The sequence below is a fragment of the Sminthopsis crassicaudata genome, chromosome 3 (genome assembly GCF_048593235.1).
Source record: "Sminthopsis crassicaudata isolate SCR6 chromosome 3, ASM4859323v1, whole genome shotgun sequence".
Lineage (NCBI taxonomy): Eukaryota > Metazoa > Chordata > Mammalia > Dasyuromorphia > Dasyuridae > Sminthopsis > Sminthopsis crassicaudata.
In genome coordinates, this window is record NC_133619.1 from 9,466,161 (window position 1) to 9,488,231 (window position 22,071).

At 46.1% G+C, this 22,071-nt stretch overlaps 1 protein-coding gene across 1 annotated transcript in view; it reads right to left on the bottom strand.

Moving 5' to 3' along the window:
* Positions 1 to 22,071, bottom strand: part of CROCC2 (ciliary rootlet coiled-coil, rootletin family member 2) — a 138,383-nt gene that overhangs the window by 66,013 nt on the left and 50,299 nt on the right. Inside the window, exons 5-19 of the mRNA XM_074297988.1 lie at positions 21,911 to 21,994; positions 20,511 to 20,617; positions 19,730 to 19,895; positions 19,074 to 19,180; positions 17,121 to 17,348; positions 15,790 to 15,886; positions 15,601 to 15,690; positions 14,588 to 14,803; positions 10,911 to 11,110; positions 9,145 to 9,327; positions 8,775 to 8,919; positions 6,709 to 6,855; positions 5,810 to 6,040; positions 4,382 to 4,575; positions 889 to 1,016 (exon numbers count right to left, since the gene is read on the bottom strand). Of these exons, the coding sequence (XP_074154089.1) occupies positions 889 to 1,016; positions 4,382 to 4,575; positions 5,810 to 6,040; positions 6,709 to 6,855; positions 8,775 to 8,919; positions 9,145 to 9,327; positions 10,911 to 11,110; positions 14,588 to 14,803; positions 15,601 to 15,690; positions 15,790 to 15,886; positions 17,121 to 17,348; positions 19,074 to 19,180; positions 19,730 to 19,895; positions 20,511 to 20,617; positions 21,911 to 21,994 (2,323 nt within the window). The remainder of the gene's footprint in view (positions 1 to 888; positions 1,017 to 4,381; positions 4,576 to 5,809; positions 6,041 to 6,708; positions 6,856 to 8,774; positions 8,920 to 9,144; positions 9,328 to 10,910; positions 11,111 to 14,587; positions 14,804 to 15,600; positions 15,691 to 15,789; positions 15,887 to 17,120; positions 17,349 to 19,073; positions 19,181 to 19,729; positions 19,896 to 20,510; positions 20,618 to 21,910; positions 21,995 to 22,071) is intronic.

Genomic DNA, 22,071 nt, shown 5'->3' on the forward strand with positions numbered 1-22,071 from the left:
CATTCTTGGCAATCTTTTCCCTTAATGCATGACAATTTGGGATGGGAAGATGGATACTGGGGGCTACTCCCTCACAGGGGCTCTATGGGGAGAGGGGAAGGCACTGATTTCATAGACTTCGGAGGTGGAGGTGATTCTTTTCAACTCCATAAGAGAATAAATCCAAGCCATTGACTTAAGGAGGGAAAAGACAAACATTCAGAACAATCATCAGAAAGATGAAATTTCAAGGGATAAATGTAAAGTTACTACACTGGGGCATAAGAAATCAATAGTACAAATGCTGAAAGGCACTTAAAGTGTCTGGAAAGTAAGTCATGAGAAAAAAAGTGTGATGAGCTTAGTGGAAAGCAAATTCGGTAAGAGTCCATGAAAGCATTATTTAATGCTTTTTATTTAATTTATTTAATGATTTTGGGGCTCCATTAGTAGAGGCTTGGTGACCAGAGCATGAGAGGAGTGTCTAGCCTGCCTTGGTCACACTACATCTGAGGGGGCTCCTGAGTATCCAGATGAGGGTGTTCAGGATGACAAGAGGATTGCAGAACACACCAATTAGGGTTTGGTGAAGCAGTTAGGGTTGTGGAGCCTGGAGAAGAGAAGGCTTGGCGGAGACACAATAGCCATCCTCAGATATTTGAAGGAAAAGGGATTTGTCTAATGCTGCTTGACCCCAGAGAGCAGAACTGGGAAAACTGGGGAGAAGGGGAGAAGGCTGAGGCTTGATTTCCTGGCCATTAAGCTGTCTCCAGGGGAATGGACTGCTTCTATAGCAGTGAGTCTCTGCTCCCTACTGGTCTTCAAGCAAAGGGTCAGGGATGTCAGGCAGGGTTGAGGATCGGGGACTCCTGTTCTGGCTGCAGTCCCCAAAGGATGGGCCCAGAGTACCTTGGAGCACCTGCTTGGAGAGGCGGAGCTTTTGCTGCTCCTCTTCCAGTTGCTCCTTCTCAGCTTCCAGCTGAACCACCCGCTGCTGGATTGAGAAGAGGCTGCTCTCCAGGGACTCCTTCTCAGCCCTGCGGGTTAGGATCAGACAAGCAGAGCTGGTGATTCGGGCACATCCCCTGTGACTTCTGCGAGTGTGGACAGAACTCAGAGACCCAATCACAGAACCTGGACTTCTACTCGTGGGCCAGCAACGTAGAACCGATGCTGATGATGGACATCTCAACAGTGGGCACAATGCTCTACTTTACCAATGTCTCACTGACCCTCACCATAGCCCTGGGAGACGGCGCTCTTGTTATCCCTTAGCTCGGACTTTCTGACACATTTCCCATTATTTCCCCTCATGGATTTTGACATTTTGGTAAAATTGGTCAACTGGAGGTCACAGTACCATGGCATTCCCTTTGTGGGAAAATGCTGTCAATCCAGAAATAAGCATGAAGCCATCCCTACCCTCAGGGAGCTTATGCTCCCCTCGGGCGGGATTTGTGTGTGCAGATAAATAAATGTCAAATAAATAAATAAAGTGCACAGTAATCCTGGGCGAAGGGGGGACCAGCACCCAGAGGATTAGCAAGAGCCAGTCCAGGAGGTGTCACCTGAGTAGGGCTGAGGAGGAGAACTAGGGATTTAATGGGGCAAAGGTGAGGAGCCAGAGTATTGTTGGGAAATGGAATAAGAGGAACCAGTTGGGTTTAGTTGGGAGGGCCATTTGGCATGAGAGTAGAGTATGTTTGTGGGGGGCTGTGTGTGTGTGTGTGGGCTGTGTGGGAGGGGCTGTGTGTGTGAGTAGGGGGATGTGTGTATTTTTGGGGGGGTTGTGTCATCAGCTGGAAAGGCTAATTGCCTCCAGCTTGTGAAGGACATTGCCTGGTCAAGGTGTTCTTTTGGATGTCGGAGTCAATGGGGAGACGTTGAAGCTTCTGGGAGGGGGAAGGGACGGGGTTGGAGCTGCCCTTTGCAGGTATCAGTTTGGCAGCTTCTGGGGGACGGGGGGAGAGGGAGACACTGGGAACAGGGCAGGTGATGAAGAGGTTCGTGCCCAAATACAGGTGAGGGACGACGCCATCTGGGAGCAGGCTGGTGAGAATAGTGAAGGGGGCCGATGCAAGAGACCTTGTGGAGGCAGAGGGACCGAGATGTGGCCCGTGATGGGACTGGGAAGGTAGAAATGAGGTCATAGAGTCAGGGATGGTCCCAGGGTTGTGAAACTAGATCTTTATTAGGGGTGGTGCCCTGGAATTGGTGCCCATGAGATTAGTAAGTGTGGGGCTAGGATTTGAACTCATGTCCTGACCCTAAATCTCATGTTCTTTCCTCTGGGTTTTCCTGCCTTTCTAACTGCGGGGAGCCCAGTCTTCTTGGCTTCTCTGCCCCTGTGCGCGCTCAGGAGTGTGCAGGTGACATATTCCAGCTCATTCTGTTTCTCTGGCTGTGTCTCTGCACATATCGCACCCCCCCCCCCCCCACTGTGTTCACCCCCAGGCAGCTGTGTGAGTGACCGACATGGGCCTGGGTCTGGTAATTAAGGATCTTAGATTTCATCACTCAACAGACAGTGTCCCATAAGGGACAGCTATCCCAGCTGGGACCTCTGAGTCAGACTTAAGGCTTCTCACCCCCAAACCACACGCCCAGCAGTCACAGAGGACTCTGAGCAGAGCACCAAGAGACACCTTTCGGTCTTTTCAGAAAAGGAAAGGGAAAAAGACTAGCACTAGGTGCCCAGAGACCTGTGTTTAGCCTCCTTACTCTACCAGCAGCCAACCCTGTGACTCACTGCCTCAGTTTCCCTTCATGTCCAATGCAGGTGTAATACATGCTCTTGCTCCGGGTACTGGGCTTGTCAGGGTGGAGACATGTGTCTCATACAATGTCTGGAATGTGCCCACTATCTTTTCTGTTTACTGTGAAGGCCGGAGTCTAGACAGCAAGCCCCGAGGGCGAGGGCTTGAGCCCTGACTCACCGGTCTGAGACTCAGAGGAGGGTGGGGGAAGAGGGAGGGGGAAGAAAGTGGCTGATGCTCACCAGTCCAGGGGCTTAAGTTATCTCCCCTCCTCTCCATCAGATGTTCCCTGGGGCAGATTTCTAAGAGGAGAAACTCCTTAGGAGCCCAGTGAGGGAAGGCTTTCTGGGTCCCTCTGCTACAAGAGCCCACCTTCTCCTCTTAGGTGACCTGATATGGGATCTGTCCCATATGGACACCAGAGATAGAGGACCAGGGTCTTAAATAGCATTGTTATTCATCATGCATGTAAGTATCAGAGAAGTTGCTAACCCTCTTCATGCCTCAGTTTCCTCATTTGTAAAATGAAGAGATTGACATACATGTTCTCTAAGCTCTCACAGCCTATGAATGAAAAACTGCAACTCTAAGTCCCCAACTCCATGCATGACTTTTAAATCTCTGCCTTAATAGCTTTCTCACTGTGACAATACATTTACCTCTCTTCTTGGGGTATGCTAGGGTCAGCTCAAGCTGATTGCTAAATGTTCCCTGTATTTGCACCTCTGAAAAAAGATAAATGCTACAAATCAGGGCTTAACTGATTGCTTTGTTCCTCATTTAGACTTAAGAAAGGGATAGGTAAAATGTTTACAAGGCAGATTAGATTTAAAAATAAGTCCAATGTAATTACCTCTTTCAAGAGCTGATTGTTAAACTTTTATTAGCATATCACAGTCTACTATCTGCTCCTCCAATGCATGAGTTCATGGACCCTCCAAGGAAGTAGCTACACCAGTCATACTTAGTTCTTAACCTATTCTTCCCCTATTCTTCAAATTACTTTTCTCCTTTCTCCCTTCTCTTTTCAGTTCCCCTTCTACGGATGTTTTCCCCCTTCAGAATGTATGCTCCCAGAGGACCGGGAATGGCTTTCCCTTTGATTGTATTTGTATCCTAGTATTTAGCACAATATTTGCTATTTACTAAAACTTAATGAAGTCTTTATCTAATCTAAGAATTAACAAAGTCTGATTTTAAATATTCAGAGAAAACTAAGTTTCGTTAAAAAGAGTGTAATACATTTTATAACCTTTTTCATTGGCTGAATGTTTATTCTTTCTGCTGTAGGACAAAGAAGTAAAAACTTTTCAAATTTTAAAAAAGAAGGATTTTAGCTTATTTCTGAGGAGTAGGAGAAGAAAAAGCTAAGCTGACTAGTGGAAAACCCAGTATGGAGGCAAGAGATGATGGCAGCTAGAAAACCAATGGGAAAAGGTAATGAGCTAAGTTTTTTGGATGAGAAGTCACATGTTCCACTAGACTCAGTTTTCCCAGTGTGTTGAATTAATTAATGTCTAAGATTTCTCCCACCTCTATCATTAGGATATGGTCTGGCTAAAGAATAGAGTCCAGGTGTCTAGGATTCTGGGAGTCTTGTTGAACAGGAGTCTGATCTGGGCACAGACAAGAGGAGGTCAAAGTACCTGAAAGCAGCCCTGTCCTCTATCAGGACTCGATTCTGTCTTTCCAAGGATGTGTGTTCCGCCACAAGTCTTATTTTTTCCTTGGATATTTCTTCTTTTTCTAGTATGGTTTGCTGGAGAGTGTCAGTTTGCATCTTTATCTCTTGCTGGCTGTGGTCTAGTTGTCCTTCCAAAGTATGCTTCTGACAGCTTACCTTTGGGATTTCAAAATGGAAAGCAAGAGAGAGAAAGAGATAAAAGTGGGAAATAGGAGAGAAAAGTGGAGAAAAGAAGAGCCAGAGAGGAGTAAAAAACATGGGAAGGAGAGATGAAAGCATAGAATAGGAGAGTGAGAGAAGTGGAGAATAGGAAAGTGAGAAAGAAATGTAGAAAGTGGGGGAGAGAGAGGGAAAAAAAACGACTTCAAAATGAGATGGGAGAGGTATGATTATTTCAAGCAAAATTAACTATAAGAACCTAGTGGTTTTAACAGACAAAAAGTTATGTATGAGAATTTGATGAGAAAACACAACTTAACATTATAACCCTGGATGTTAATGGATTAAACTCACTCACAAAAGAAGAGAAAATGGAGAATGATTTGGAAAATAGAACTCCAAGATTTTCTGCATATTAGACATAAGCTTAAAACATAAAGCTATATAACAGGGCTAAAATGAATGGTTGCATGCTTTTTGCCTCTTGTTAGGAAAGTGATGGAAATTTAGAAAAAAAACATATTTTCTGACAAGATCTATGTGTTAATTGATACTTATTTGTTACAAGGGAGAAATTCTATTGGGAGATTAAGTTATTGGATGTTGATAAGGATGAAAAAAATGAAAAGAACATCAACAAAACATTAAAAATACACAGAAGAAAACAAAAGTTTCAAAGGGGGACACAAACAAACAAAACCATTTTGTTTTTACCTTGTTAAATTTAATATTACTTAAAAAGACAAACTGTACTTAATGGAAGCTCATGGGCTCAAATAGAATCCTCTCTTTATCCTTTGTATTCTGACATGTTTGTACTGGCCGATGATTAAGTTTATAATAAAAAAGAAAAAAATTGAAATGGAAGGCTGAAATAAAAGTCATCATATTTCAGATAAATCCCTCAAAGAGGAGTTATGATTATGATTTAAAAGAGGGCAACAGAAAAAATGGTACTGTCATGATAAAGACAGAAAGGAAAACTCAATTGTCCTTAAAATATCCCTAAAGATCCCCTCCTATCTGCAAAAAATGTGCTTTAATGAGGGTATGTGTGCGTGTGTGGAGGAAACTTTTGAAAGGATTCTACGACATCTAGCTTTGAAATGCAGAGAAAACCAAGAGATTGAGAACACTAAGAACTCTTCAAGGACCTCAGAAGCTCCATCTGCATGGCTCTGAGAGTTTGTCCCTTCAGTTCTTGGGGCAATCAGCATATATCTCTTCTCACCTGCATAAGTCGCTCATGAAGCTGGACTTTCTCTCTCTGAAGCAGTGTCATCTCTTCCTCCAGGTTCCCTCTTTCTTCCTCTGCCATCTGTAAGCTTTGATCTAGACTCTGCTTCTCCCTTTGGATGTGGTCCAGTTCCTGGCCCAGATGAGCAAGCTGATCTCGAAGGCGGCTCACCTCTTGTTCCAGTTGCCATTGTTGGTCTAGCCACTGGTTCTTTTCCTGTTCCAACTGTTCGGCCCAAAAGAAAACAAAAAGAGTGTCTGGGAAAAACAAGGAACTGAAATCTATAGAACCTAAAGAAAGTGCAGTGCATTGGGAGGGAACATGGCCTAATCCAGGAGAAGGTGATGCTGACTTATCTATGCTCTACCCCTACAGTAGGGGCTCTGAGTACAAAGGAGAAGTTGTCTTTCTGCTGCACCCCCTCCTCTGAGCTCTTCATTCCTTCCCCATGGCCCTTGTCTCTTTTGCTTTTCTACCCCCAGGGATAAATTTAGTCATTTACACTTTAGTATGAATTAAAGTGATTTCTGTTTACCTTCCCAGAATCCCTAAATTTTCACTCAGATCTCTCATTATGGGAATGAATGACATTTTCTCTTTTTAAGAGAATTTGAGGAACCAACAGAGTAAGAGGGAAAAAAATCTGTGAGTAGAATGAAAGGTTGGTGTGGGGGAAAGTAGGTTGTTATATGTAGTCAGAGGATGTGGGATTTGAGTCTTTGCCTGGAAGGACCACCTTGGTGTTTTGGTACATGGCGAGCCATGAAGCATGTGTGGGGAAGGACCTTCTGACATCTTCCCTCTTTCCCTCTTAGACTATGGTTCTCAAAGAAGGTTCCCCAAATGGAGACTTGGGGGCCATTATTGGGCTAGGAGTCGCTAGGACTTCTTACCTGTAGGATCATCCGGTTCAGGTTGACCTTGTCTTGAGCCAGGCTTTCTGTCAGGGCTGCCATCTTGACCAAGGAGTCCCTTCGTTCTGTGTCTTCAGTTCTCATCTTGGATATTTGTGACTCTAGTTGGGCACTGCTGGCCTCTACCTAGAGTGGGGAGACAACCACCACAGGTCCCCATGTGCAGTGGGAAACCGGGTCCTCCTCCCAGAAGAGGAGGCTCTTAGCTCTCAGCCCCAGGAGCTACTCTGCAAACTTGGACTCTCGGGATAAGTCATGGTTTGCTGCAGTACAGAGTTCAGTGCGAGGCAGGTTATGTTTCCATAAGCCAAATATTTGGGTTTTATTTATTTATGAAGAAGACAGCACCCCTTTCTTGGACTCCCTCCAAGGAGATCCTGTTACTAAAACACCAAAAGGGTTTCACTGTTTCCCATAGCATGGCTCCTCACAAGGCTTGTGTGCTGAGGAGGGGGGGGTCACAAGGGTCTGAGCCCAGCACCCACTTTCTGCTGCCTTGCATGAGGATGCATTAGCTCTGTGAACAACTTATGTGAGAGCATAGAAAGAATAGCCATAGTATCATGGGTTTAGAACCAGATTGGACTTTAGAAAGTGTCCTGTCCAAGCTTTTCAGTTCTGTAAGGGTGAAGGGGGAGATATTCCTCTTGTTCTGGACATCCAAGGGTGACCAAAGTCCAGAGTCATTAGAGATGCGGCTAGCAAGCCAATCTGGGGGATCAGGGTGCTCCATCCAGACTGACTTTCTCTGGGACCAGTCCAGGTATAAAGCACAGAGCCACAGCGCCCTAAAAGGAGTGGACGAAGGCTCTAATCTCAGCGTGGCTGCTTCCCAGCTGTGTGTTCTGGGGCAGGGGGCTCCACATCTCAGGATCTCAGTTTCCTCATTTTTAAAATGTCCTCTAAGCCCCTTTCTAGACCTGGATCTAAGATCCCATGAGTCCAGATTAATGGCTCCTCCCTTTGCATGGCGACACAAAGAGATGCTAGTGTTAAAATGAGGCAGCAGATGGTAAGATGCAGATATTTCTAATGCCATCATCTGAAAGAAGAGCTCTTCCTGCCCCTGCTTCCCTTTGCTGTGATGTCCAGCTCTGACTTAATCCTAGAAGAGAGCAGAGGTAATCTAATCCCAAGCCCCTACTTTACAGAAGAGCAAACTGAGGCTGTCAGGTGAAGTCACTTCCTAGCAAGTGGAGGAGCAGGACTGGAATCCAGACCTTCCACGTCTAAATCCAAAGTACTTTCCACTCGGCCACATGGTAGTTTAGAGCTAGATTTGGGCTTACACTGGAAAAGGTGCTTTGGTCTCTCTCCTCCTTCCTCCACAGACAGAGCCATAACTAGGGTAGGACAACTGGGGTCTTATTACAGGTTGCTCATATACGCAGGGTGCATATTTTTCCATGTTTTTGCACCTCTGATTCCTGGGTTGGCCTTGGACTGCCAACTGTGGGATCCCATAGGTATGATCTTGCCCACCCTCTACTGACTTTGTCCCAAATGTTGGAACTGATAGTCATGGCTCTGCCCACTGGTGGGAGGGGGTCCCTGGTGTACCCTGCAAAGCAGCAAGGAGAGAACTGGTTTGAGTTTTTGGGAAACAATAGTCCGATGACTTATGACCTCCCTGCGACCTTTTACATGCAGTCTACATGGCAGTCATTACCGAGTCTTGCTCTGATGGCCAAAGAGAATAGAGGTTGTTCTCAGTCCATCCAGCCCCCCCCCCCCCAAGTCAATCTGGACAGAATTTTCCAGCATCCTCGAGGCTGGCTTTCAAGTGGGCTCCAGGCTCACCCTGGTGTTTCACAACCCGGGGCTGGCCGGGGCCGGGGGACATGTCAATGTAGCCCATTGTTTCTTGTTTTAATGCAATTTGTGGAGTTTGTTTTTTCAAGGGATTGAAAAATAAATGAACGTGAGCCCAACTGCCTAGCGGGGAGGGGAGAGCAGAAGGGGAGCCATGGGGCAAGAAAGAGGGAAAACCCTAGGGGAAGGCGAGTGAGAGGGGGATGCTGGAGGCTCTGCCCAGACTGCCGTACTTGGGCGAGAGAGCAGCGAAGACCTTCCTTCTGGCTCTCCAGAACCTCCTTCTCCAGAACTGCCTGGTTCAGGGACTCCTTCACCATCACCAGCTCTTGCTTCAGGCCCGAGATCTTCTCTTCTAATTGCTTCAGACTCTTCTGGCTGGAGAGAGAGGGCAGGAGAAAGCAAACATTTAGCACTGATTTCTCATCATGCTCTAAAGCCAGACCTGCCCGCTGAACCAGAGGCTCCATGACTTTTACAGTTTGGTGGGATCCATCAAGCCAGGTCAAAAACAAGGAAACTGAGCTCTGAAAGGGGATAACTTCATATTCTCATCCTTCCCAGCGTTTCTGGACTCTGTGTAAACTGGAGGTCCAGCCTTACCCTGCTTCCAACTCCTTCTGACTCCTCTCCTCCTTTCTCAACATCTCCTCTTCCTGCTGCTCCAAGAGACCCCGGTGCCTCTGCAGCTCTGTGTTGGTGGCTTTGAGTCTTTCTATTTCCAGGGAGGAATGATCTGCTCTTTGAGTCAGATCCTGCATCCTGGTCTGCAAGGCCTCCTTTTCCCTATGGGTCAGAAAGGGAAATAAAGAGCAGGTCTCGCTGGGGAGGAAGTCCACTCCCTGGGGACTTGTAGCATGTCATCCTCCCCATTAGTCTGAGCTCCATGAGCTTCCCGTATCCCTAGGTCTTAACTTAACACAGTGACTGTCACATAGTAGGTGTCTAATCATTGCTTATGGATTCAATAAAGTTTGTTTTAACATCTATGTGTAAGGCACACCTGGAGAAAGAAAAATAAAGACTGTTTTTTTCCCCCATAATATGTTCCTTTGTGTTCTGCTGCAACCAATTCATTGTTACTGTGAGTTTAAATGATCCTTCCCTTTCTCATACCAGGAGTCCCTACAATATCTCTAACAGTCATTGAAGGGTGCTCTTTAAGAGGTACAACACACGTGTTTATACATTCCATGAAGAACTGCCCATCAAAAAAAAAACACATAAAATTAAAAACAACAACAAAAGAAAGAAGTACACCACAATCTCATGGTATATAATATAGTGCTTCATTTGGTGAACAGAAAACCAATTAAAAGTGAGGAAATCAGCTCAGTTGGGTGAATCATTGGTTATTACATTACATTATATATATGTATGTATATATATATATATACATATATATAAGTATTGTGATTTTCTTTTTTTCTTTTTCTTTTTTTAAAATTAATTTTATAATTATAACTTTTTTGACATACATTATATTATATTTAAACAGAGTATATCATATGAAATGTCAGGTTGATGGATTAAAATGTAATGAAGGTTGCTAGAAGATATATCAATGATCTTGCACATGCAGATGAGGCTCCTCAAATGCCATAAAGAGAAATTAAGAAGTCTCTTGATGAGGATAGAAGAGGAGAGTGTAAAATCTGCCTTGAAGCTTAACATTTAAAACAAAACAAAAACCCCTAACAGCCTGGCTACTGGTTCCATCACTTCCTGACAAATGGAGGGAGAAGAGATTAAAAAAAAAGTATCCGATTTTATGTTCTTGGATTCAAAGACCATTGAAGATAACGAGTATAGCCATGAAATTAAAAAAAAAAAAGCATTTGCTCCTTGGAAGGAAAGCTATGGCTAACCTGGATGGCAGACTAAGAATAGACATTGCCTTGCTGACAAAGGTCAGCATGGTTTTTCCACTAGCAATGTATGGCCGTGAGAATTGGGTTATAAAGAAAGCCGAGCAGTGTGGAATTGGTGCTTTTGAATTGTGATACTTCTGAGAGTCTTTTCTAAAACTAGGAGATCAAATCAGTTAATACTTAAAGAAATTAATCAGACTATTCACTGGAAAATCAAATACTGAAAGCTTAAATACTATGACCACATAAGAAGAAAAGGGGGACTCACTGGAAGAGATCTAATGTTGGAAAAGATTGTAGAAGGATTTAGCAGAGGATGAGATGAATGAGTGTCATGGAAGCAATGGCCATGAGCTTGGATAGACTTGGACAGACATCGACAGGTTTACAAAGCCTTGGCTTAGCCCTCAAGTCTCTGGGGTTGGATGGGCTCTGTCTCATTCCTTGTTTTGGTACACTTTTTGCTAATCTGACCCAGGATCAGACACTCTCCTTTACCTTCCCAACATCTCTTCAGAAGCTTTGCAGCGTTCCAGGTCTCGCCTCTGGTCCTCCAGCTTGACCAGAAGTTTTTCTCGCTCTTGTCTCTGCTCCTGTAGTTGCAGCTGTGCAGCCTGAGCCTCCCTCTGATGCTCGGCCAGCTGTTTCTGGAGCATTGTCACGGTGGCCCGAGAGGACTCCAGCTGCAGCCGCAGCTCCTGCCCAGCCAACGAGAAAATGGGACAGTGAGTTGGGGACTGACAGGAATGAAAGCCTGAGCATCCCATGTAAACCTTAAAGTGCATCAGCAATGGGGATTATTATTATTATTGTTGTTAGGGTTATTGTTACTGTTCTCTCCTGGGAGTCACTCAAAGATTTATTTCAGTATTATTTTTGTTTGTTTTGATTTTTGGCCTAGACCAAAGTCACTAAACCTTTCAGTATTACAGGTTACTCTAAGAATTCTGGTGTGTAAAAGGGAGTTTCTACCAGAACTGATCTGAGTTAGTTTCAAGATCAAAAAAACTTGTCTTTGGCATACTTATCCCCTGCCTTCTGCATCCTTTTGCTCATTCTTTCATGGTTCTTTCCCCATGTTTCCTTCTTTCTTTTTTTAATTAAAGCCTTTTATTTACAAAACATATGCATGGGCAATTTTTCAACATTTACTCTTGCAAAACCTTGTGTTCCAAATTTTTCCTTCCTTCCCCAGGACCCAGGAGAGATCCTGATGGCCTGGAGTCGTGGGCTGAATCTAATGAGATGAAACCCAACGGGGATCAGTGTCAAGCTTGGACTGTGGACTCAGAAAGATCAGCCTTCTCAAGTTCAAGATGGGGGAGGCCTGGTTGGATAAGCCCCACGTTAGGGGAGACCTCCAAACAATGAGAACTCTCTCAGAGGTGTGAGGTAGTGAGCTTCCTTCCTTGGAGGTGTGCAGATCCAGGCTGGACAAGGTGTGTATCAGCTGGGCTGACTCTGAGGCTTGCTCTGGTGACACAGGGACATCGTGGGGGCAGAACGAGGACACAAATGTAGGCCTTTGGGATCCAGCTTAGTGCTCCTGCACCATTGCCCCTCTCCCTTCCCCCAGGCCTATTGCCCCAGGCCCTTTGCCCTTTCAGGGTCTAGTGGTCATCTCTGGGGCTAGTGGTCTTCTCATCACTGGTCCACTTTCAGAAAAGGGAGTCTTGCTGGGACCTTCCCACACACCCCTGAGCCTCACTCCAGGGAACTCCACCTCATGACTCTTGGGGAAAATTGGCTTCCAAAATGTGGGAGGGAGGGAATCACAGCAGAAGGACAGAGAGCAAGGCTTTCCTAATTCTCTTTCCCCAGAAAAACACCCTGGCAATTTTGCAAGAGATTTTGCGGAAGCCAAGGTTGCCCTCCTCACTCCCCCATGATGCAACAAGCTGGAGAACAATGGGTTTGTGTGCAAGCTTGGGAGTGCCTGGCCTGCGGCCCCCTGGGGCAGCCCCCCTACTAAGCCAGGCATTCCAGGGGCTCCAGGGATGCAGGCTGGGAAATGGTCCAGAGCGTTACCAGCAGGGCCCTGGCATGGCTTCCTCGGCCCCCCAGGCTTCTTCCCTGACCAGCTCAGGTGACATCCTTCCCGAAGCCTTTCCTGAACTTCCCCCTCCTCCAGCTCCATCTGGCAGTGAGCTCCCCCTCCTCAGCTTTTCACAACCCTTGGCCCTGACTGAGCTTTTTGCCATCTAACTGGAGACTGGACATTAATGAATGTGCCTCATTTTCCCAGCTGGATCGCGGGGCACGTGAAGGTCAGGATGGAGCCTTTGCCACAATACAAATGTTGGGCTTCGTATCTCAATACTGTGATTCGGTCCTGTGGGCAGACCAGGGCAGAAAGCAGTGTAGTTCTGTGGAAAGAGCACTGGGGTTTTGCATGAATTTGAATTCCGGCTTTACAAAGCAGCAATTATGGAGGTACGGGCTGAGTTCTGGGGATGACACAGTGAACCCCCCTCTTCCTTGGGGTACCCTACATCCTACTGGGCAAGCCAATGGCCTGTCTGGTTCTTTTTTTTTCTCGCCTATAAAATAAATGGAACTGAGCCAGGTACCATCCAATGTCACTAGCATCTCCCTCTGATCTAGAGCCTGGGGTTCCTCCTTATCTCATTTCTTTTTATTTTGGGACACTTTACCTATGATTTCATTGATACAAAGGAAGTCCCGCTACCCACAGAGGGAATGGCTATTCCTCTCTCCCCCGACCCTCCCCCCAGGCTGGCAGGAGCATCCATGGATGTGCAGGATCGGTGGTTGGCAAGTTGGTTTTTTTAAGGGCAAGATTCAGAAATGCCCAGTGTGAGAGGGCTCACGTCTTAGGGCTCTTCCACCAGGCCCCCTTCGGAACGTGGCTCCCACATTTCTGCTAGTGATGAGCATTTATGGAGGGGCCGTTATGGACGCAGAGGATCCATGTGGTGAATGAGCTGTCTCTGGAAGCAGAAGGACAGTATTGGAGATCCCTACCTACAGCAGAGCAAAGGCTAAGGAAAAGCAGCAGGAAAGGCTGCTACATGTACAAAAGGAGCAAACCCAGGGCATAGCGCTGCTCAGTTCTCTGAGGGCCACAGAGAGTTAAACTCTATTTTATCCCATAGTGCCCTCTGGTCTTGAGCTCAGAGCAGAACTGCTGGGGTAAGTGGGTGGCTGACAAGGCTTTGTCTCTATTATTGAACAAAACCAAACACACCATCAATAGCACCCATTGGCAGTTAAAATAAAAACTTCCTAAAAAGTAGAATGAACCCAAAGTAAATTAAGCTGTGCCTTGAATCTAGCGGGCTGCTCTTCTTTGACCGTGTAGATGGTGGGCCGGATGACTTCTTGGTGAGGGGGTGGGGAGGGGAGACCTTGTCAAGGAGATTTCCATTCCGGTACAGACCAGAATAGATGGCCTCTGGGGACCTTCCCAGTGTTGTTGGCTTTGTATTCCCTGACTCTTGACACAGTACTTGGCACACGGTAATACATATTTCATCCATCCATCCATTCATAGCTTTTAGATTTCTCCTCCTTTTCATTTCTATTCCTTTCTTGTGGCTGGTCCATGTTGTTTTTCTTTTGCCCTGGGGGAGCCGTCTCTCCTTTCCATATCCCTACTCACTCCTCAGTACTTTCCAGTGAACTCTCTGGTCCTGGATTCATGTCCCTTAATGAATCCTCAGTCTTTTTTTCCAGGACTTGCCAATTGGCTTCATGGGGACCGGTTTCAATGATTGTTCAGACCTGGCCAGCGACCTTAGTGGTCACTTATCCAAATCACTTTTAAGAGTGGAAGAAACTTAGATCCAGAGAAACAAAGTAAATTACCCGGATCATATAGCTAATAAATGGTAGAGCCAGAATTCAAGAAAATGGGAACTAAAGTGAGTAAGATCATAAATCTAGGACTGGAGGGAATTCATGGTGATTTAATTCAACTTTGTGATTTTATACTGAGGAAGATGAGGTTCTCCACTTTGACCATTGTATGCAGCTTCATGGATTGACCCGGGAGAGCTGACTAGAGGGTTTTGGGAAACAAAATTAAGACAAGGGATTTTTATTATTTTCCTTTCTAGTAAAAACCAGTCTCTGCTTTGAGGGAAGCCCAGGCTTCCAGGGACTGGCCTGTTCTTTGTACATAAGCACCCCTGTGTGCTCTCTGTCCTCCCAACCTGTTCCTGTTGACGCCTCTTTTGGAGAGCTCTCTGGATAGCCTGCAGAGCTGCATCCTGGTGTAGCGGGGAGTAGGGCCGGGCCTCGGATGCCTGCTGTGGAGTAGGGGAGCCGGAGCTCAGAAGGGCTGGCTGTCTTCCAGGGTCTTCTTGCCCTCCGCCCCTTCTGTTCTCTGCTGAGGGAAGATCTACAAACTCAGCGTCAGCAAGAACTAACTGCGGGAGGAAATGAAGAATGGAGAAAGCAAATGAATGACCATTATCTTCCTCATTCCAGACTCATCAAACACATTACCCTTTACAAATCCTCTCAGGTTTATTATAGCTTGAAGCTTCACAAAGGTTTTGCAAGGTCAGCCCTCTTTTTTTTTTTTTGCAGATGGGTAAACTGAGGACAATGAAGTAAGGCAATTTTGTCCCTCACTATCTGTGTGATCTTGAGCCCAAGTATCCTAAAATCTCTGGACTTCAGGTTTTTCTTTCTATAAAATGAGACAGTTAGACTTGAGCTAACATCCATAGCTGACTCTAAATACTCTGACTTGCTTGGGATCACAGACATGTGAAATAACAATGAAATAAGTAGAGTCTCCAGCGTACGATGGAGCTTATTCTCATGAATTACTTTATATTTTTGGCTAACTGTGTCATGTACCTCAATTTCATTTCACAGACTGAGCAGGAAGCCCCCTTCATAGAAATAATAATTCATATATCCTGTATGCATGATAGAGAATAGTAGGTCTACAGAAAAATTTTTTTAAATTGCCATTGGTTGAATGGTCTCCTTTTTTTTTTCTATTCTTTTTTTCTCCTTCACAAACTCTATATTCTGGTCAAACTCCCTGCTATTTAAATCATACATCAGGCATTTACTAATTATGTGATCTTTGAGGAAGACCCTTTGCCTTTCACTGCCTCAGTTTCCTTATTTTTAAAATGAGGACTTTGGATTTAACAGTCTCTAAGCTTCTAAATCTATGCTCCCATGATTCCCAAGAGTAAAACAGCACCTTTGTGATGTGGTTTAAAACCCTCTGTAAAGATTCCACTTCCTCCTTCCAGTTTTCCACCTCCAGAAGATCTCCAGTTTGAGTGGATTCCTGGATGCAGAAAAGCAAGTGTATTAAGGATCCAAACAAACCCTGGGAACATGAGTAAAAACAAACATCCTAGAGAAAAGTACCCATAAGTCCACTCACCAGCTTCTGAATGTCCAGTTTTAGAGAAGAGATGGTCTTCTCTTTCTTAACATTTTGTTCTTGGAGCCTTTCTCTTAGCAGAGTCAACTCTGCGAGCCTAGAGCAGAAAGCCAGAGACAGAGTGGGACAAAATTATCCAAAGAGGGATGGGGGCCAGACTCACGGCTGTCTCAAATCCAAATGAGAGAAACCTGAAGTTCATTTAAATTCATTGTCCCTGATCTCAAGGAGCTTACATTTTACTGAGAGAAGAGATACATGAAGTTCAGAAACGAGGACAGAGGATCAAGGGGGGCTACATGGTGGAGGTGAGCTGAGCCTTCAAGTACTAGAAGACACATATCATGTCCTTTCTGGATCTTTTTTCCTAGCCTTTCTTGTCAATAGAAGCAAAAAGAAGATGGCGCCCACCCTCGAGGAGTTTACATTCCAATGAGAGAAACCAACTATGAAAAGGAATCCAAAAGTCAGGGAAACATCCCCTTGAGGACAAGGGAGAAACATCTGGAGAGTCAGGACTGGAAGTCGGTGTGGCTGGCCTGGACCCTTCCTCAGTGGATACTCGAGTATCTGTGCCGAGAAAACCCCACATGGGGTCACAAAGAGTCGGACAGGACTGAAATGACTGAGCAACAATAGTTAGTCCCTGATCAAAGGTGAATTCCTTAACGTGAAGAACTGTTTCATTTGGGTCGTTATATTTACAGCGTCTGGCCCAGAGTAAACCCTTATGCTGGTCTACTCAAGGAAGGATCAAAACAATGTGATTGACAGCTTTAGGGCTTTTAGAAGAGAAGCTTCTGGAGGGAGCACCTGCTCCCTTTCTCTGTCCATTCAGTACCTCATAAAAGCTTGTTGAGTGACTTACTGATCCAATGCCTCCTGGGTTTAAGCCATGTTTTTCTCACTCTGTGTTTCTCTCAGTAGAAATGATCCTGATTCTATGGGCCCAGCCCCTGGGAGATTTCATTTCCCAGTCTTTCTTAGAAGTGGTTCTTTTAGGGACTGACTAGTACAGGGGATGCTCCAATCAATCAATAAGCAATGATTAGGCACCTACTATGTGCCACGTGGAGAGACTCATACTTTAATGGGGCCTCTCCCTGGAACAGGTAGGCCCTGTGGTCCCTGCCCCCATTTGTATTTATTCTCCTTATATTTATGTAGCCATGTATTTTTGGGGTCCCCGAGGTCCCTTAAAAGGGAAGCTCACTGAGAACCAGATTGCTTCTTCTTTGTACTTGTTTGCCCAGTAAAGCGCCTGGCACACGAGAGGTGCTTAAGGCATGCTTATTGACGGCTGACGGAAGGTCCAGGCCGGCCGCTCTCACCTGGAGTTGAGCTCTACTTTTTCTCCATCCCAGCGGCTCTGTAACTGGATCATCTCTCGCACCTTGTCCCGAAGCTGCTGCTCCAATCGGGCGCTGTAGCGGGCGTGTTTCTCCACAGAGGACAGCACATTGCTGTCAGACAGGCGCAGGTTGGAGTCGAGATTGAGACACGCCGTGTGCAGTCTGCGAGCGGTCCTGGCTAGGTCCGACTTCATATCCGTTAGACCTCTGTTGGGCGAAATAGATGGCACTCAAGAGTGGCTTTGTGTACAGCTCATCACTTCAGCCCCCAAGCTCAGGAAGAGAAAACAATATTTGAAATTTGTAAACAAATTTGAAAACTTTGTATTCTAAGTAATGGGGTCATTGGGTTAAAGATACAGGTAAATTTTGCAACTTTGTAACTTTTGCAATATATTGTCAGGCTGCTCTCCGCAAAGATTCCACTGATTTGCAATTCTACCAACAATGAATGTGTACGTCTCCAAAGCTCTGCCAACATTGTATTTTCTTTGGAGTGAAGGAGGGAACCTTTTTATGGGCTTGAAGTGATATTTAAAAATTATTTTAATTCGTATTTCTTCCACTTTAAGGGGGAATACTTCCAAAAATGATTATGAAAGCAGTCCAAATACACAGAGAGCTGTTATGGAAATTGGCAACATATGGAACAGAAGGTTTTGCAAGGTCATTGCTGAAAAATTACCCATGAATATATCTTGTAAATAAAAAGCTGTAATAAAAAAAGAAATTGGCAACATAATATAATAAATAGAGTTCTGTACTTGGAGTCAGGAGTATTTGAGGGTCAGTTCCCCCTTTTGACACTTAGTAGCTGTGTGACCATAGCAAAATAACTTAATTTTTTCTGAGAGAATTTGGAATAAATGGACTCCATGTTTGACCCTCCCCATGAGTCTGGCCTCTTCATTCCTCACCTGTGATCTAGGACTCTGGCTGGTACTGAGATCCTACAGAGAGCTAGGCTGGACATTACATGCATTTTTGTGTGATTTTTGATTTTTGAGAAGATGGGAAGATTGTGGGGAGAAATTTTGTATCATGTCTGTTTTAACTAGGGTGTGGTAAAGAGAATTCTCTGAAGAGCTTATGAAAAGCTAGCAAGTACAGCTAATTCTGGAAAGTCTGTTTCCTGAAATGATTTAAGAAAGGATATGAATTTGTTAAAAAGGACCAGTTTAATTCCTGAAAAACTGAATTTAATTGTTATCTTGAGAAGTTATGTGAAAAAGGTTCTCTAAGGACTTTAATCAAGATCTGGAAAGAGCTGAATGGTAAGATTGGTTTTCTGAATATGACGAGGAGTCATCTACTCTTATATCAAGGGTTTAAGACAAGTTTCTCGTGACAAGATATTGTGAATCCATGCCTTTGTTTCCTTATCAATTTCACTTGTCAGCAAATTGAGTAAGAATAACCACCGCTGGGAAAAGAGATTTCCATGGTTTGTTCAGTAAATAATATTTAAGGAACTGGGGTGAAGATTTCAGTCACTAGTTTTATTAGTTAATAAGAAACTATCCTGGCCTCGGATTTCCTTGGAGCTTGGGATGGCAAAAGTAAATCTAACAATGAGTCAAGGGGTCAGGTGAGTCTGGCCAAGGAATTTTTTTTTTCTTTTTTCTTTTTCTGAGGCTGGGGTTAAGTGACTTGCCCAGGGTCACACAGCTAAGAGGTGTTAAGTGTCTGAGACCAGATTTGAACTCAGGTCCTCCTGAATTCAGGGCTGGTGCTGTATCTACTGCGCCACCTAGCTGCCCCCTGGCCAAGGAATCTTTAGACTTTGAGAGTGGAATGGACCTTAGAAGCCATCTAATATAACCTATAATGGTGCTTTCTAGCCTGTGGATGTGGTTGACCCTCTCATCCCCAAACCTTAAACACTTGTTCATCTCCCCCTCTGTGGGTCTTGGAAATGCTCTGCCAGCTCACCTCTCAGTGGCTGCTTGGAGTTCTGCAAAGTTGCTCCGGAGGACCACAGCATGTCTCCAGAGAATCAGGATCCCTCTTGGTTCTTTCCACAAGAGTGCCTCAGAGCTCTAGGTTGGGAACAACTGTTTTTAACATTTTTGGTCAATGCAGGAGTGACTACATATCTGTTGGAGAAATCACAGCATCCCTGATCTAGAACCCAAAGAGACCTCAATGGCCATCTTGTGCAGATGTGCCAAACTCGGCGACTCCCAGTCCAGCCTGAACCAGATTAAAATGTAATTGGCAGACACCTCTCCACCCCACCCTGGGCACCATATGAGAAAGCAGGATTCACAAAGCAAGTAAGGAAAAAAAATCAGTGCTGCTCTCTCTTCCTAGGAGCCCACCATGTTTTTCCTCCCCTTGACTTGAGGGCTTGAGAAATTGGAGGTGTTTTTGTTGCTGGGAAGCTGGTGCCTGGAAACTCAATGGAGTTGCCCAGTGCTATTTTTGAAGTCCTCTTTCTTAGGGACCAATGTCTTGATCTCACAAATGACCCCAACCTGGCCTTGGACATAGAACCTTGCCAAGGTTCCAGTAGGAGTGTTTGGACTGGGAAGCCTATGGGTCTCAATCACTCTCTCTTCCTCCCTGACTCTTAAGATAAAGACCACCTCTTTCTCTTTCCACCAGCGGAGTTCTTTCTGTTCCAGCTCATCCCTCAGCCTGTTCATGCTGCTGTTCAACTTCTCCTGCTCCTCAGCCAGCCTCTGATTGGAGGTTTGCATGTGTTCCAGCTGTTCCCGGAGAAGAGCATTCACTTGGGAGAGGCTCGCACTCCTAGCGGGGTAGGTAATTTGGGGAGCAACATAAACAAAATCATTAGTGCATCAATTCTATGGGCACTGGGGATTGTGGGACCAGATTCCAAATAAAGAAACAAAGTGTGACCGATTGCCACAAAAATGATGCTTTTCCTTCACTACAGGGGCTCCTAATATGTCCTTTCACCAAAATGGGTCTCATTCTTCTCTAGAAGAACAAGTTGGACTAGATGAGATGTGTCAAACATGTGACCACTGAGGAGTTTTGCTCCAAGAAGGAACATGGTCAGGAAAGTGATTTGGGGAGTCATATGGAGGGGAGGACTTGACATGGGAGAGACCAGAGTCAGGGGCACTTCTTAGAAGTTGCTGCAATTTTTCAGGCAGGAGGAGGTAAGGTTTGGAGCCAGAGCAGAGGCCAAATGGAGAGAAGGAAGGATATGGCTGTGAACCACCTTCCAGGCAGGAAAGTGGACACTATTTGGTCTTGTTATCGTCCTTTTTGACTCTGGACAAGCTGCCTCCCCTCCTGGGCCTTGGAGGAATGGGACTCAGACAGAGGCCTCTGAGGGTCTTTCTGGACCTAAGCCTATGACTTCTGCAGGTCCTCCTCTAGTGATCAGAGGCTCACCTCTGTTCTTCTTCTTCCAGGCGTGTGAGGGCTTCATCCAAGTCTGAGCTGAACGTGTGTTCTGACTGGCGCAGTCGCCGCTCAGCAGACTGGAGCTTGGTCTGCATCTGGGATGGGTGGGTGGAAGGAAGGAGAAGGAGTATGATTATCAGCCATCTCAAAATCCTTGGTGAGAGTCTGAGCTCTGGGGCCTAGAGGGAGTGCTCCCGGGTCAAAGGGAAAGTTGGTACTAAGACATTTGGGGGACAGAACAATTGATATCAGTTTCCCAAAGAGGAAACAGAGGGCTATTTTCAGAGATGGCCAGATGGAATATTGACACTGTTCTGTTATGGATCCAAGAGGCCTTTTACTTAAGGGGCAGGTAAATAAATGACACTTAGAAAAGCTGGTCTCAGGCTATTTTATGCCCGTTTTAGAATAGGAAACCTGGGGACCAAAGCAGTGACATAACTTTTTAAGAGTGGAACGATCTCAGTCCCAATGTAGCCACTGGGGGCCCAGGGCTGGGTACTGCTGGCGGGGATAAGGGGGCTTTCCGGCCTCGATGATTCTCATTGATTGGCACAGAAGCTTTGGTGTTGGGGGAGCGCCTGGGTTTCTCCAAGGCACAGAGTGAATGATTTGGAGAGGGACAGATGCCTGCCCAGCCCTGGGAAACCCCCTCACTGGCAGCCATGGCACCTGGGAGTCACCGAGGGTCCCCACCACCCCGAGTTTACTTTGTTGGCTCTGTGAGAAACCAAAGGGAAAGTCCTGGGCAGAGGCGCTTCCAAGAGACATGTGTGGCTATGGGAGCTGGTGAAAAGAGGCGCACACTATGGGAATGCTCCCGGGGGTGTGATTTGTAACAGGTACTCCACTGCCAGGAGGAGCGATTGAACCCCAGACGCTGGCTGCGCCCTGGAGGAAGGGACACGCAACTGGCCCACTGCAGCATGCGCTCCGCATTTGCCCTGCACTCAGCACATCACTTTGGGGTGAGCCGGCTCTGGAGGGGCACAGAGGGAGCACCGACCCGCGCTCTAGACTTGGAGGGAGGAGGGGGGTTGGCCTCCGAGGGAGGCGGCCCTGAGTTCAAATCTCGCTCCACATATGCCCCATCCTCCTGACCATTCCCCCCACCCCCTCACTGCGACCCTGGGGGTGGCCCCGGGCAAACTGGAGCCTCAGTTTCCTCCTCTGTAGACTGCCCGCGGGCCCTACTCCTCTGTCCCAGGGGGAGACTTGTCTGGACTTAAAAGTCAGGGGCTGCTGCTTCTGTTGTTCCTATTAGTTATTAGGGTAAAGATGAGGGAGGGGCACGAGTTCTGGAGGGGGAATGGGCTGGGGAGAGGGAGCAAAAGCAGAAAGCGCAGCCCGGGGCCACTGAGGCTGGAGGACGCCCCACACTCACTGACCATCATCTTCTGGTGCTCCCACTCAGACGTCCTCTCCACCAGCCGCTGCTCCAGCTCCCCACATCTCTGTTTGTACTGCAGTACCTGAGGGGGGGCACAGGGGAAGGGGGCACAGGGGAGGGGGACACATGGGAGGGGGGCACAGGGGAGGGGGAACACAG